Consider the following 13,456-nt stretch of genomic DNA (forward strand, 5'->3'; position numbering starts at 1 on the left):
CTTTCGAGGATTGTAAACAACTTTTCTCAGGTGGCAAACGTTATGAGCCGCCATGTAAATCAGACACCATCAACATACTACCTTCACAGGACTATTAGGATCTCGCTCACTTCATTCTTTCCGCCTAGGGACAAAGTAGAATTCGTGACAGTTTAAATTCCGAGTTTTTCGCTCCGACTTTTAATGCCTACATAGAGATCGTGCAGCGAGAGTTGATAGACACTAGCAAAGATTTAGAGTAGGCGCACTCCGTTGATTTTTCGTCGGGCAGTTGATCAGTATGGGCATGTATGGGAGTGCGCACACTAGATTCGATTTGGCCGATTCTTCATACAAATTAAAATCGAGTACAACTATCGGCCAACTAAAAATCAACGGTGTCCGCCTATTCTTATGAACTTCAAGATGACGGGATCACTTCTTGTATTAAACAGACGTTGCCACCATTTTTTTGTACTCATTTAGAATGCAGCACTTGCAGTAATGACGTTTTACGTAGTTTGACTGAAAAGTTCTTTCTGTCTCGCACTCATTTAGCCAAATATTACATGAGTGTGATTACCGGGTTTGCCCCAACTTTCGCTGCGTGACCTATAGCTGCTTATTACGTCACAAATTTTACTTGGTCTATGGAACTACACAACCAAAAATAAGTTAAAGCTAATTCAATGAAATAAATAATACATGAATTGATATAAATATCTTATTTTATTCAGTTTTCATAGAATGTAATTGCAATAATGATGGTGATAATAAAAATCATACTTTAATAATATACATAGTACAAAAATTTGACAACAAAATAGATACCTAATTTAAATTATGTAAATACAACGCCTATGTGATTTTTCGTACTTAAAATAATATTGAATTATCTACTATACTTTCTTGCAACACACTTTTGAACAATAAATCCTGATTACTTTGAAATAATGATTGAATAAACTATTGTAATGTTGTTACCAATACTGATAAATATACGTATAAAACTAGCTTTCATGTTTAACAATTTATAGTTCTATAAATGATTTAGATTATAATGGAAATAAAAAATAATTAAAAACATACATGATTAAACACAATTATAGATCTTGCTAAACTGTTTTATCACCGAACGGCTAAAACTTAGGGACACAAGAAGGCTGATGTGACAAAATATATTTCGATTGTGACTCTGGATCTGTCACTAAACACGTCATAAAACTAAAAATGGTTTTAACAACTTACGAAATATATAAGTCAAACCATATGTAACACTAATTACTACAAATCTTTATTAAAAATGTTAATTTGCTCGTAGCACAAATATACTTTCTTCCCTGACTCATCACAGACCAAATGTAAATCCATTTAGAATTCCAATGTTTATGCTGAACTCGTCTGCAGCTCGCCGCGCGCACCCTGGGGTGACTTAGAAGCATTAAATATAATAGCATCTATAACTAACTTCTGTTCGCGGAGGAAGTTGCGAATATGAAATGCAATAACTGTTAGTGTTCCACTGGCTTGAGCTCTTTGATCTGTTTTATAAGGTAAGCCTTCTCGTCGTTGAACTGCTCGTCCTCGGAGCGGTCGGTGTGAAACTTGGTGAGGAAGTCCACCAGCTTGTCTTGATTTCGTAATAAGATGTCCAGAATGGGTTTTGGTTTATTGGGATTGGCTACAAATACCTGAAAATAGATAAATAATAAATTAGTCACAAATAAAATATTATAAAATGGTATGTCTGTATTTTTTTGTCAAAATCGCCCCTATTACAACTAAAAAAGATGGCACCGTATGTAGCTTGTGACATGCTGTCATCTGTACTAGTACAAACTGCACCTAGAATTGTATTGTACCTTAGTAATGTTGAACTAAACTGGTACTAAGTCTGAGAAATCAATGCCTAATATTTTAGCTAGTAGTTATGAGTTAAATATAATAGAAGAATACCTTAAAAACGTGGAAAGCCTCAAACTGTATGTTGCGTGACTTCTCTTTTAACATATTCATCATGAGTTTAAGGTTATCCGGGTTGGTGATGTAACGGGTCATGATAGAGAAGTTGTGTCGATCGAGAAGTAACTCTCCAAGCAGCTTGAGACTCTGCCGTCGTGTTACATAGTTCTCCGAGTTGAGCAGTCGTTGGTAGTGGCTGAACACTTTATCATAATTAGCTTCTAGAAATTCGGCACACAACATTTTGTGTCGGGTTAGGAGTTCCTGCAATCGTAAAAAACAATAATTTATCAATATGAAATGGTAATTATAGTTATTTGAAATTTGGTTTTGTGGAATGGTAATGAGAACACACTAAACTAGCACACATTTAACTTACTACTTACCTTAAAAGTAGAAAAGGCATCTGAGGCAATATCAAAAGTGGAAACTTCTACATAACGAAAGAAATTGTAAAAATCGTCTGAATACAACATTATCTTAGCCAAAGCCTCATATCTGGCACACTCCCTGAGCATAGTACCACAATTCGATGCTATTTCCTGGTGTTCATACCTAAAAGAGGAAAAAGAATGACTGATAATTTCATTGAATATTCCATTGTTCACTTTAATTAGTTCATGGTCCAAAACCTACATAATAATTCTGAGTCTTGATAAAATTGTTGGTAAACCAATAAAAAGAAATAAAGAACTACAACTAAAGGCAGTATTATTAATTTTATCAAACCTCACTATTTTTTGATAACACACCAAACATTTTTACTAGGCCAGTTAAGGATCTAATTCTTTTGAAAAATACTGTGAGTTTTTACAAAAATCTATTGGGTAAAAACCTAATTGAAGAATAATAATTAAGTGACAAATGTCTTTAGGTTTTCAAACTTTTTCCTTATCCTTTTCCTCACCTTTTTAAATTACCTACTTGAATAGCAAAGGCAAAACATGTTGAATGATATGCAATACTTATTAAATGATTATATTACCCAGACATCAAGGTGAACAGGATCTCAGGTTTAGTGCAAATGTACTCTACGGTAGGCGAACGAGTCCCTATTTGACGCCTCAGAACATTATTGAAAACTTGTGCAACATCTTTCTTCCCCTCAAAGTCAATCCGGTTCAGATTCTAAAAATAAGGAAAAATATATTATCATTCAATTGTATGAAATCCTCTATTTTTAAATGAAAAGAAAATTGAATGGACCATCCATGAAAATGCTGGAACATGTATAGCGCCATACAGGATTAAGCTAATAACCCATTAGAATAGAAAATATAAATTAATATTAACTCTCATGACAATAATTTCATTTAATTCAGTTTACCAAACTCACATAAAAATGTTGACCAATATTGTAAAAAAATATCTATTTCTACTACAAAAAGAAGTGTTACCTGAATCAGAAGAAGCAGCAAATTTGTATTATAAAGTTCCTGTGCCAACTGTGCTACTATGATGTCAGTTTGTGGCTCTGCATCTGATGTCCCATACAGCATGTTCTTTATCAACACCTGATATCATAAAATATGACGTATATTATGACAAAATTAATTAAGAACCATGTGGTATTATTACATATATCTAAAATCATAGAAAACAAACTGTAAATTAGCCAGTACTTATCAAGGTCACTTACCAAGTTTTTGCTCACATCTTCCTGAGCTTTCTCGGCCTTTTTGTCGCCTCTTTCTAACGCTGTAACAGCATCCTTCAACGATCTCACGAGCTCCGCTGGGCTTTTCTGAGACTTACCAAAAAGAGGCATAGTATTTCGATAATTTACACAGTTATTCTAAGTGATTCTGTCTACATAAGATTGTACCTGCAATATCAAGAGAAAAGACAAGGAACTTATTATCAAATCACAAGATCACAATATTTATGCATTTGCATTTCTCACAAGAATGCAAAAAACTAAAAGGAGATTTGTCAATTTCATAAAACGTTTGCCAACCTGAGGTCGAGCCAATTATTATTACAAATTCCTTAAGTTAATGTATTTCAACTATATTATTGTCGAATACTCAATTATTAGGGCAAAAACTCACTTTCAGAATAATTATTACAATTTTTCCTAGCAAGAACCACAGGCAAAACGAACAGCTGTGATGTCAAATGTCAGTCAATAGAATGATTGCCAGATAAGATAACAAATAAAAGAGTTGCCAGCCTTCAGTCACTTGTCGACCCAGTGTTGCCAGAAGGTTACTTTTGTAACCTTTTAGGTTACTTTTGAACTGCATTGGTTACTTTTAGGTTACCCTAATGAAAAGGTTACTTTTAGGTGATTTTTCAGAAATTGTAGAATCAACTTTTACAGGTCATTCAGTAAAAAATATTAATAGTGACAATTTAAAAATTATGTCATAAACTGCATTTAAACATGAATTTGATTTATTATTTGTTACAGAAAATGAGTTTTGGCGAATGTTTTTCGATAATAAAACGCAAATCCATGAAACGGTTTTATACGACCGGTCACTTTTCGGTCTTCATGGAATGGTCAAAATTTCGAATTATATTATAGGTAAACGATTGATGATCAATTGTATTCATTTTCCATCCATGAACAACCTTACACAATCGCTCCGCACCCCCCCCCCCCCTTATGAAGGTTACTTTTTATTCAAAAAGGTTACAATTTTTTATATTTCTGGTAATTTCTGACAAGACCCGACTGGCAACACTGTGTCGACCGGCTATTGGCTATCGTTTTAGAAAAAGTTACACACTTTATTTTGGTGCCTTTGGACAAATAAGTTGATCAAAAAATCCATAGGCCTAAAGATCGTAGTAACACCAATACAGAAAAGGTGCGCGTGTCAGTTCAGTTCAAACTGTCAAAAAAAGAATTTGAGGTTAGGAAATAGGCTGGGAATTTTATATTCGAAATTATAATTTATCTTTTGCGAGTGAACTGGAGAGTAATTAATAGTTAATTTGGCACCAGCCATGGCAGACTCTACTGGCGAGAAGTTGTCCAAGAAGTGAGTATTTTCTGAGATCCTGTCCTATACATTCGGACAAGATGATCATAAAAAGTATTGCAACGTTACCTGCGGCTTTCATCAGAAATCCAAGACTTCTTCGATTCCAGAATTTTTCGGCTTCTATCAGTAAAGGGTTGGTTGAGTTTATGTTCATAAATCTATTTTTTTCCAAAAATATTCAAATTCGAATGTTCTGTTTCTTTTGTAGTGAATTGAAAAGGAGGTTAAAAGCTGAGCAAAAGTTGAAGGAAAAGGCAGAAAAGGCGGCACAGCAGCCTGTTGTTACCGCAACAGCAGAAAAGAAATCTTCCAAGCCAGAGGAAGAGATAAGTCCAAATGAATATTATAAGTTAAGGACAACAGCTGTTGCAGCTCTCAAAAATGGTGACAAAGAGGATCATCCTTATCCACACAAGTTCACGGTTACGACTTCACTGGAAGAGTTTATTGAGAAGTACAACAACCTTGCTAGTGGTGAGGTGTTAGAAAATGTAACCCTCTCAGTTGCTGGTAGAGTTCACTCTATCAGAGAATCTGGAACTAAGCTAGTTTTTTATGACTTAAGAGGAGAAGGTGTTAAAATACAGGTCAGTCTTATTTATTAGGCATAAACACCTGTCTTGTTCTGCATTAAAACAAAACAATAATATAATAGGTACTGTAGTATTGAATGACTAACTTCTATATCATCAATGATTGCAGGTGATGGCTAATGCAAAATTGTATGAATCGGAAGAAAAGTTTGCATCAGATACTGATAAACTGAGAAGAGGTGATATTATTGGGTGTGTAGGACATCCTGGAAAGACTAAGAAGGGGGAACTGTCAATCATTCCCAAGAAAATACAGCTTCTGGCTCCATGCTTGCACATGCTGCCTCACTTACATTTTGGTCTCAAGGACAAGGAAACACGATTCAGGAAGAGATACTTAGATCTTATCCTAAATGATAAAGTAAGTTTCAAAATACAAATTGAATATTACTTATGAATTTAAAACTTTAAAGTAAACACAAATTAATTTTCAAAAATTTACAGGTCAGACAAATTTTCTATACAAGAGCAAAAATTATTGCCTATGTAAGACGGTTTCTAGATAATCTGGGTTTCTTGGAAATTGAGACTCCAATGATGAACATGATTCCTGGGGGTGCTACAGCCAAACCCTTCATCACTCATCACAACGATTTGAACATGGATCTGTATATGAGAATAGCTCCAGAACTGTACCACAAAATGTTAGTGGTTGGAGGCTTGGACAGAGTGTATGAAATCGGAAGGCAGTTCCGCAATGAAGGCATAGATTTAACCCACAATCCTGAGTTCACAACATGTGAATTTTATATGGCCTATGCTGATTACCATGATGTAATGACCATCACGGAATCAATGATTTCAGGAATGGTGAAGAGTATTCATGGAACTTACAAGGTATTTTTTCACTCTTGATTAGTAAACAGTAATAAGAAAAGTTTGTAATGTACATACCTACATGTATTTTAATTTTTTTCAGATTAAATATCATCCTGATGGACCAGAAGGTGAGGAAGTAGAGATTGACTTCACCCCTCCATTTGCAAGAGTGCCAATGATTGCAACATTAGAAAAGGTTTTAAATGTGAAATTGCCACCACCTGACCAGTTTCACTCTGCTGAAACCAATGCACTGCTGAGTCAGCTGTGTGAGAAACATGAGGTATAAAAATGCATTGTATTTTTCATTCACTTTACTGTGTACTAACTAACAGATATTTTTATGTTTTGTCTTTGTAGGTAGAATGCCCACCACCAAGGACGACAGCAAGACTTCTTGATAAACTGGTTGGTGAATTCTTGGAGGATAAATGTATAAATCCTACATTTATTTTGGATCATCCACAAATCATGAGTCCCTTGTCTAAATACCATAGGGATATTCCAGGTCTAACTGAAAGGTAATTGATATGTTAGATACTAAGACTAAGTCAAGACTAACTGGGGCTGATATTAAAATGTTTTGTGCCAGGAAATGAATTCTATGAATGACTAAAATATCTAAATCCCACTGTATTTTACAGGTTTGAATTGTTTGTGATGAAAAAAGAAATATGCAATGCATACACAGAGTTGAATGATCCAGCTACTCAGAGGGAGCGGTTTGAGCAGCAAGCCAAGGACCGTGCAGCTGGTGATGATGAGGCTCCTCCAACTGATGAAGGCTTTTGCACAGCTCTCGAATATGGGCTGCCACCAACTGGAGGCTGGGGCTTAGGAATTGACAGACTGACTATGTTCCTTACTGACTCAAACAACATCAAGGTTAGTTTCGAAGTTTTTTTGTGAAATAACTGGCACCCAGTAGCTCTTTATTAAAACTTCTTCTTTGTAAATGTTTCAGGAAGTATTGCTGTTCCCGGCCATGAAGCCAGATGACCCTAATAAAAACAACACTGAAGAGGAAAAGGCAACTGAATCAACATCACTACCAAATGGAAAATAATCACCAGTTATTAAGAATACAGTTTATTGTTTGTTTACTTTGTTCCAAGCTATTTACTATACCGTAACAATGTTTTGTCTGTTTACTAACCCTTATTTGCTTACAAATAAATTATCAAACTTCTTAGAAAAAATGATTTATTTTGTTCATTTTATTGACTGCCTTAGGTATTAAAATTGGTTTGCTATAAGTTAAGCATCATAAATGCACAAATTCCTGTAACTATGTGTCTATTTGGGTATTTCAGGACTTCGGAAGTTCTTCATTGATGCAGGTTGAATTATAGTGCTCACCTAAGCTATACATATGGCGATGATAAGTAATTACTAAGGGAGGACCTTCAAATTCATTACCCTGCTCTATACATTCAGGCCCTGTGGCCTGGATAATGTTTATGGGGTTCTTTAAAACATTAGACAAAGCTCGGATTTCTAATTGTCCTCCCCACACAGCTGTATTCGTAATCTTATCACAATAAGCCTCAAATTCATCATCATTGAGCATCTCTAGAGTATCTGGATTGGTCATAAAGGGCAAAAAATCATCCTTATTCTGTCTAACATAAGAAGCAACCTTTTTTCTTAAATCTGCTGTTGCTATGATTTCATTTTTTTTTATTAACATCTGATGAGCTACTGCTTTGTAGAGGCAATCTCCATCAGAAGGTATAGCAAAAATTTTTAGATTTCTCTTCTTTAGCCTAGCTGAAATTTCTTGAATTTCTTGGTTCCTAGGGCCATGTAAATTTTCTTTTTCTTGTAATTTAATTTGTAGTTCTCTTTCTTTCTCCTGCTGCGACTTTTTATCGCGACGTTTTTGTGCTTTTGAAATTTTTACTTTTGCTACCTCATTTTCCATATTATCTAAATTATTATCATTGGATTCATGTACTTCTTTTAATCCATCTTTTTGCTCAGCTTCTAGTAATTCTTGTTGATGGCGATTATCCATTTCAATTTCTAATCTTACTATCTCGGCCAAGATTTCCTTTTTCTTCGTTTTATCGTTTTTAGCAGCTTTCTTTAACGCTTGGATTTGAGCTTGTAGTTCTTTCTTTTCCTTTCTGTGTCTTACTTCGATGGAGGAATCGCAATTGTCCTCAAGTTCCATTTGTATTGATTTGAAAGTTATTTGTCAAATTTTAATTTAAATGCAAGCTGAAATAATTAATGTGTAATTAGAATAATAATTATTTAAAGGGCATTGGGTGGCACTGGCGTCTGGCGATAAATTTAAACAAAAAGATTTATTTTTTTAGGTTATTTTTCGTGCAATAAATTTTTTTACTCGCGTCGCCTGACATTATTTTTTTTCTATGATCTAATCTNTCTATCTAATCTTTATGCTCGGTCCAATTAGGTAGGGTTTTAAATGTTTCTTGATTATTTTATTTAGAGGACGCTCAAGGAAAGTTGAGGCGAACACGTACTCACACAAAAAACATTCAATCAAGTGTATTGCACTTAGTCTTAGTGCAATCGCATGATCGCATGCAGCAAATCGTCCGCGCAGACAGTGCGTATAGATACTTTTGGACTGTTTGTTGGAAGGTTTAATCTATCTAGTAGTTGTATTATCTTATCTGTGGACTCCACAGATTAGAGAGTATGTCTAAAGTTGGACTCGTCCGTTTCTCCTGTCACACATCCTCATCATTTATTTTAGTCAACCGCCAAGCCGTTTGTTTCTACAATTTACATTTTGTATGATTAAATAATTGATTTAAATGTGGTAGATTTTCTAAAGTTCGAAAATATGAATCCTTGTTTTGTTGCAACTCCTCAAGTAGATACGGAAGGCGATGGTAGATGGAATAGTATCGTAAGTGCCATCAATGAATTTATAATTGATTATTTTCGCGATCGTAGCTATTGCTGCAAGGTTTCTACGTGGTCCTATAATATTTTACCGCTGTTAAGTAATTTTATTAATTAGTGTCGCACAGCAATTACCGTTGTTAAATTGGAATCATTAATTAAGTGTAATACTTATTTCCTGGCCTACTTTTGATTGTATTTTGTAATAATTAAGTATCATTTATATTCCAGCACAATAGGTTTCTATCTGATGCGAAAGGAAAGGATGCAGACGTAATTTTTATAGGAGATTCAATTTTACAAGCTTTAGAACACACCGAAGTCTGGAACCAATGGTTTGCTCCACTTCACTGCCTGAACTTTAGTATCCACAAGGATCAGACTCAAAATGTCTTATGGCGCATCAAAAATGGAGAATTGGATCATGTGGACCCAAAAGTAAGAAATTAATTAAAGCAATTATTACTAGTTACTCCAATTAGAAATCATGTCCTAAATAAATCATATTTATTGTAAAAATATTAACTACATAACCACAAATGATTCTAAATAAGTGTACTTTATCTAACAAATATTACAACAAAGTTAATATTGATGAAGTATTTCAATAACAATAATGTTATTTCAGGTAATAGTAGTGCATGTTGGCACCAATAACGTTGAACACACCCCCGAGCAGGTGTGTGAAGGTATCTTAGAGATTGTCAAGACTATCAGGGAGAAACACCCAAGTGCTTATATTGTATTACCTGTAAGTATGTCTCATGCATCATTTGCCTACATTAATCACTTTAACATACTATTTTTTATTGATTTAATTGTATCTTTTCTTTTTCAGAGCCTTTTACCTCGCGGTCAATATCCCAACATTTTGAGAGAAAGGAATGCTAAAATTAATCAACTCTTAAAAGAAAAGGTTGTAAATATGAATAAGGTAGAAATGGTGTCAATAGATAAAGGTTTCATTCAAAATGATGGCACCATAAGCCATCACGACATGCATGACTACCTCATTCCAACTAACGCAGCCTGTCGAAAGGCCTTTGAACCCATTTATGACCTGCTTCAGCAAATATTGTCTGAAGGTGAACCAGAAAAAGACCTAACACCATCTGAATAGGTATATGGTTTTAACCTTCAATCCTTAAGATGGTAAATGAATTTATAGCTTTTTATTGTGCAGCAAGCTCATTGTGATGAAACAGTACTTACAGTTAGCTTTTTTATATAGGCTTAAGTATGTATTTTAGAAATATTTTAAAGTTATTAACATGTACATTCCAAATTAGACTTATATTTTTCTTATTGGCTGTGTCTTTTACACCTAATTTCTTTATAATTATCAAAGTGACTTGTTGAAGTGTGTAATTTTTCACTGTTTATTTGTTATCTTGTAATATAGTAGCTTACCTGAAAGAGCTCAGAGATAGGTTTCAGGAAGTTGTAAGGATACAAAACCACTATGGAATGTGTTACTTGAGATCCAAGAAGAGGCCTATATTCAGCTTTGGACATCTGAAGTCTTAAATGATGATAGATGAATAACACATTACCACAGCATTATAGGTTTTGGTACTTTGAATATTGTTAACTTGGCTTTTATTACCAGTCTAGTAAGCAACTCCAGATTTATTTGAATCATATGATTAAGAAAAAGTTCAATACTAGCATATCAAAAGAATATTCTGAAAATCCATGTAATTCTATAAGTGTTTTATTGAACATCATGAAAAAACCAATTTGATAGTCTTAACTTTTTAAGATCACACTTGAATATTTTGCTGCTATAAACTTGTTTTCTAAAATGTATAATGCATAAAATGAAGTACAGTCTCACATTTAATTTGATTGTATACCATGGTTTTAATGGAATTGATTGCTACCAAAGATATTATATTTATATTTCCAACCAAAGTTTATGTGAATATTCCTTTGTGTAACAGTAAACATAAATTAACAATATTTTTGATATTTACATGTAAAGGCAATATTATTTGTTAACAAACAACTAACATTTGATCAATTTGTGTCAACTAGTATGTCTGTAATTTATGAAATATGCATGTAGGTACTTTATTTTTCAATATTGAAATCCCTCTAGTTAAGTATGATATTATCACAGTAGCATTATGTGTAGCTAGTTATTTATGTATAAGGTACTTTTAGGTACTCAAGTTGCCAAACATACATACTGCTTGAATCTCAAATTGTTAAGTATTTATTTGCATGAAAGAAGCTTGAGAGTAACAGTGCAATTTTTTCAATGAAATGTTTAAAAAATAAACTGCTTTTATTTTAACCAAACCACCCCAAGTGATAAAAACAATACAATTTATATTGGTTTAGAATAACATTTATTAATGTCCCATAAATTAATAATCATTCTAATATTAAGTAACTACAAATGACTACTATAAACATAGAGATAAATTACATAATATAATAAAACTAAGCACTAATATTTATTCATTAGCCTCCTGTAGTAAAGACTAAAGGGCAGGGTAGTGTTCTGCATCTGAAGTGACTTATCAAAGATATTGAAATTAGCTTTTTGTAGTTTTTTCAAGTATGCCTCAACGGCAGCTGCAGGCAAAAATATTTGATTCACTATTTTTGGTATAGCTATTTTTCTGGCCTGAAAAGAAGTTGTTAAAAATATAAAGTACACATTCTAAATTAATGCATAATTTTATACAATAGTACATTTTACGTAGTAAACAAACCTTTTCTAAGTGACTATTAGCCTGGCTGGCAACTTCAAATGTAACATTTCTCATATTTTCACTGTCAATACCTCTTAAAACTTCCTCTTGGCTAATACCATGCTTCATGAGTATATCCATAGGAAGAGACATAATTTTATGATTATTTGAAACATAGATTGATCTGGAAATTGGATAAAGAAATTTTTATGTTATGTCATGGTTGATCATGAACATTTATTGAATAGATATCACCTTTAAATCTCACCTAAGGACATTAGCTATTCCTTGGGCTTTTCCTAAGTGGGAAGCAGCATGGTCTGCATGTATATCAGCAACACCTGCTACATTTAAAAGCAAATAATATATAGGTGAAACAGCATCCTCTGCATATCTCTCTAAATCTTCTAAGCTACGGAAATAGCGTGTTTTAATTAAACCACTTCTCGACGTCACCAGTCTCTCTAAATGTCGTCTAGGTAAGGAATAGCAGCTACACACCTGTAACAAAATGCCGTTATTACCGCATTTTTATAGAAATAAATAAGTCATGTTAACTTAGTGTCCAAAGACATTACTTTGAATAGTTCTTGTGCAATAGGATTTGCTGGAATATTTTGTTGTTTCTGGTCTTTTTTGAATATTATAGTCAGCGCATCATGCCAGAACTGAAGCCTGAATGCTGCTGTCTGCGGGTCCGTGGTCTGGTCTTGTATTCGAGCTACTTCTACATTAAAAGCTCTTACAACCAGGGCTGGCGACCGAATGGCTTTCGTCATTAGTAGAGTCGCTAGGAAATTCTCATAGTCGTGCTGTCTATCTGTAAAACAACAACAAAGTACCAGAAATTGTCAAAATTATGTAATAAAAACACTGCAGAACCCATGTTAAAGCAGAAAAATACCTAACAATGTTTGCACAGTATTTTAAAGAATTCTTATTGGAAGATGCATTTCTAACGAACGGCCCAAAAACAATAACCGGATTTTTAAATACACTATTCAAGTACAATAAATTACGTAGTTTCATTATTATTTTATTCTATTTACAAAATGCAGAGATTTGAAATAGGTTATTTTTGAAGTTTTGACATTTGACAAAGCTGACCGAAAAGCTCACTCATGTCAATGTCATGGTAATTTTTTTTATACGAAGAACGTCCACAGAATAAAATGATATTATTTATTACTTTTACTTTTATTATCTGGATGATATTTTGGAACTTTAAACAAACATGCTATAGATGACCCACGCTGAACTGTCCCACCAAACCACGGTAATACTATCATAAGTAATACCGTGACCAAACTCAATGACAGGGGGGCGCTACCATCGTTCAACTGTAAGGTTACCAACATGGCAAAAATCGAACCAGCGATCCGGTATTGACGGTGGCGCCCCACTGTCAATGTCATGCATAGGACAGTTCAGTATTTTGGAACTATAGATGACCCACGCTGAACTGTCCCGCCAAACTCAATGACAGGGGGGCGCTACCATCGTTCAACTATATGGTTTGCAACAT

At 33.9% G+C, this 13,456-nt stretch overlaps 5 protein-coding genes across 9 annotated transcripts; 2 read left to right on the forward strand and 3 right to left on the reverse strand.

Annotated features, from left to right (window-relative positions):
* Positions 1–860: 860 nt before the first annotated feature.
* Positions 861–4,074, reverse strand: Mo25 (calcium binding protein Mo25). Of its 2 annotated transcripts, none has more exons than XM_028306860.1 (7): positions 3,993–4,074; positions 3,581–3,766; positions 3,339–3,455; positions 2,927–3,069; positions 2,328–2,496; positions 1,936–2,205; positions 861–1,670 (listed from the first exon to the last, which is right to left on the reverse strand). In XM_028306860.1, exons 2-7 carry the CDS (start codon positions 3,707–3,709, stop codon positions 1,491–1,493), a joined length of 1,008 nt encoding a protein of 335 aa, XP_028162661.1. In that variant the 5' UTR covers positions 3,710–3,766; positions 3,993–4,074; the 3' UTR covers positions 861–1,490. The 2 variants fall into 2 exon arrangements, with proteins under 2 accessions (XP_028162661.1, XP_028162662.1); XM_028306861.1 differs by having other exon boundaries at positions 3,899–4,002.
* Positions 4,075–4,756: 682 nt separating this feature from the next.
* LysRS (Lysyl-tRNA synthetase) lies at positions 4,757–7,933 on the forward strand. 2 transcript variants are annotated; one of them, XM_028306803.1, is made up of 8 exons: positions 4,757–5,067; positions 5,143–5,521; positions 5,637–5,888; positions 5,972–6,364; positions 6,447–6,629; positions 6,707–6,867; positions 6,991–7,231; positions 7,311–7,933. In XM_028306803.1, exons 1-8 carry the CDS (start codon positions 4,973–4,975, stop codon positions 7,410–7,412), a joined length of 1,806 nt encoding a protein of 601 aa, XP_028162604.1. In that variant the 5' UTR covers positions 4,757–4,972; the 3' UTR covers positions 7,413–7,933. The 2 variants fall into 2 exon arrangements, with proteins under 2 accessions (XP_028162604.1, XP_028162605.1); XM_028306804.1 differs by having other exon boundaries at positions 4,786–4,931.
* LOC114354424 (deubiquitinase OTUD6B) lies at positions 7,494–8,714 on the reverse strand. The gene has a single exon (XM_028306805.1). It carries the CDS (start codon positions 8,520–8,522, stop codon positions 7,656–7,658), a length of 867 nt encoding a protein of 288 aa, XP_028162606.1. The 5' UTR covers positions 8,523–8,714; the 3' UTR covers positions 7,494–7,655.
* A 316-nt stretch (positions 8,715–9,030) lies between these two features.
* On the forward strand, positions 9,031–11,448 carry Paf-AHalpha (Platelet-activating factor acetylhydrolase alpha). Its single transcript, XM_028306809.1, has 4 exons — positions 9,031–9,233; positions 9,461–9,667; positions 9,858–9,980; positions 10,068–11,448. Exons 1-4 carry the CDS (start codon positions 9,168–9,170, stop codon positions 10,347–10,349), a joined length of 678 nt encoding a protein of 225 aa, XP_028162610.1. The 5' UTR covers positions 9,031–9,167; the 3' UTR covers positions 10,350–11,448.
* A 110-nt stretch (positions 11,449–11,558) lies between these two features.
* sicily (NADH dehydrogenase (ubiquinone) complex I, assembly factor 6 homolog sicily) lies at positions 11,559–13,044 on the reverse strand. 3 transcript variants are annotated; one of them, XM_028306806.1, is made up of 5 exons: positions 12,836–13,044; positions 12,510–12,747; positions 12,200–12,432; positions 11,953–12,115; positions 11,559–11,864 (listed from the first exon to the last, which is right to left on the reverse strand). In XM_028306806.1, the coding sequence occupies exons 1-5, from the start codon at positions 12,958–12,960 to the stop codon at positions 11,685–11,687; spliced, it is 939 nt and encodes a 312-aa protein (XP_028162607.1). In that variant the 5' UTR covers positions 12,961–13,044; the 3' UTR covers positions 11,559–11,684. The 3 variants fall into 3 exon arrangements, with proteins under 3 accessions (XP_028162607.1, XP_028162608.1, XP_028162609.1); XM_028306807.1 differs by having other exon boundaries at positions 12,510–12,751; positions 12,836–13,043; XM_028306808.1 differs by having other exon boundaries at positions 12,510–12,751; positions 12,841–12,921.
* Between the last annotated feature and the right edge of the window lie 412 nt (positions 13,045–13,456).

The sequence above is a fragment of the Ostrinia furnacalis genome, unplaced genomic scaffold (genome assembly GCF_004193835.3).
Source record: "Ostrinia furnacalis isolate ACB-3 unplaced genomic scaffold, ASM419383v2 OfSCF2049, whole genome shotgun sequence".
Taxonomy (NCBI): Eukaryota; Metazoa; Arthropoda; class Insecta; order Lepidoptera; family Crambidae; genus Ostrinia; species Ostrinia furnacalis.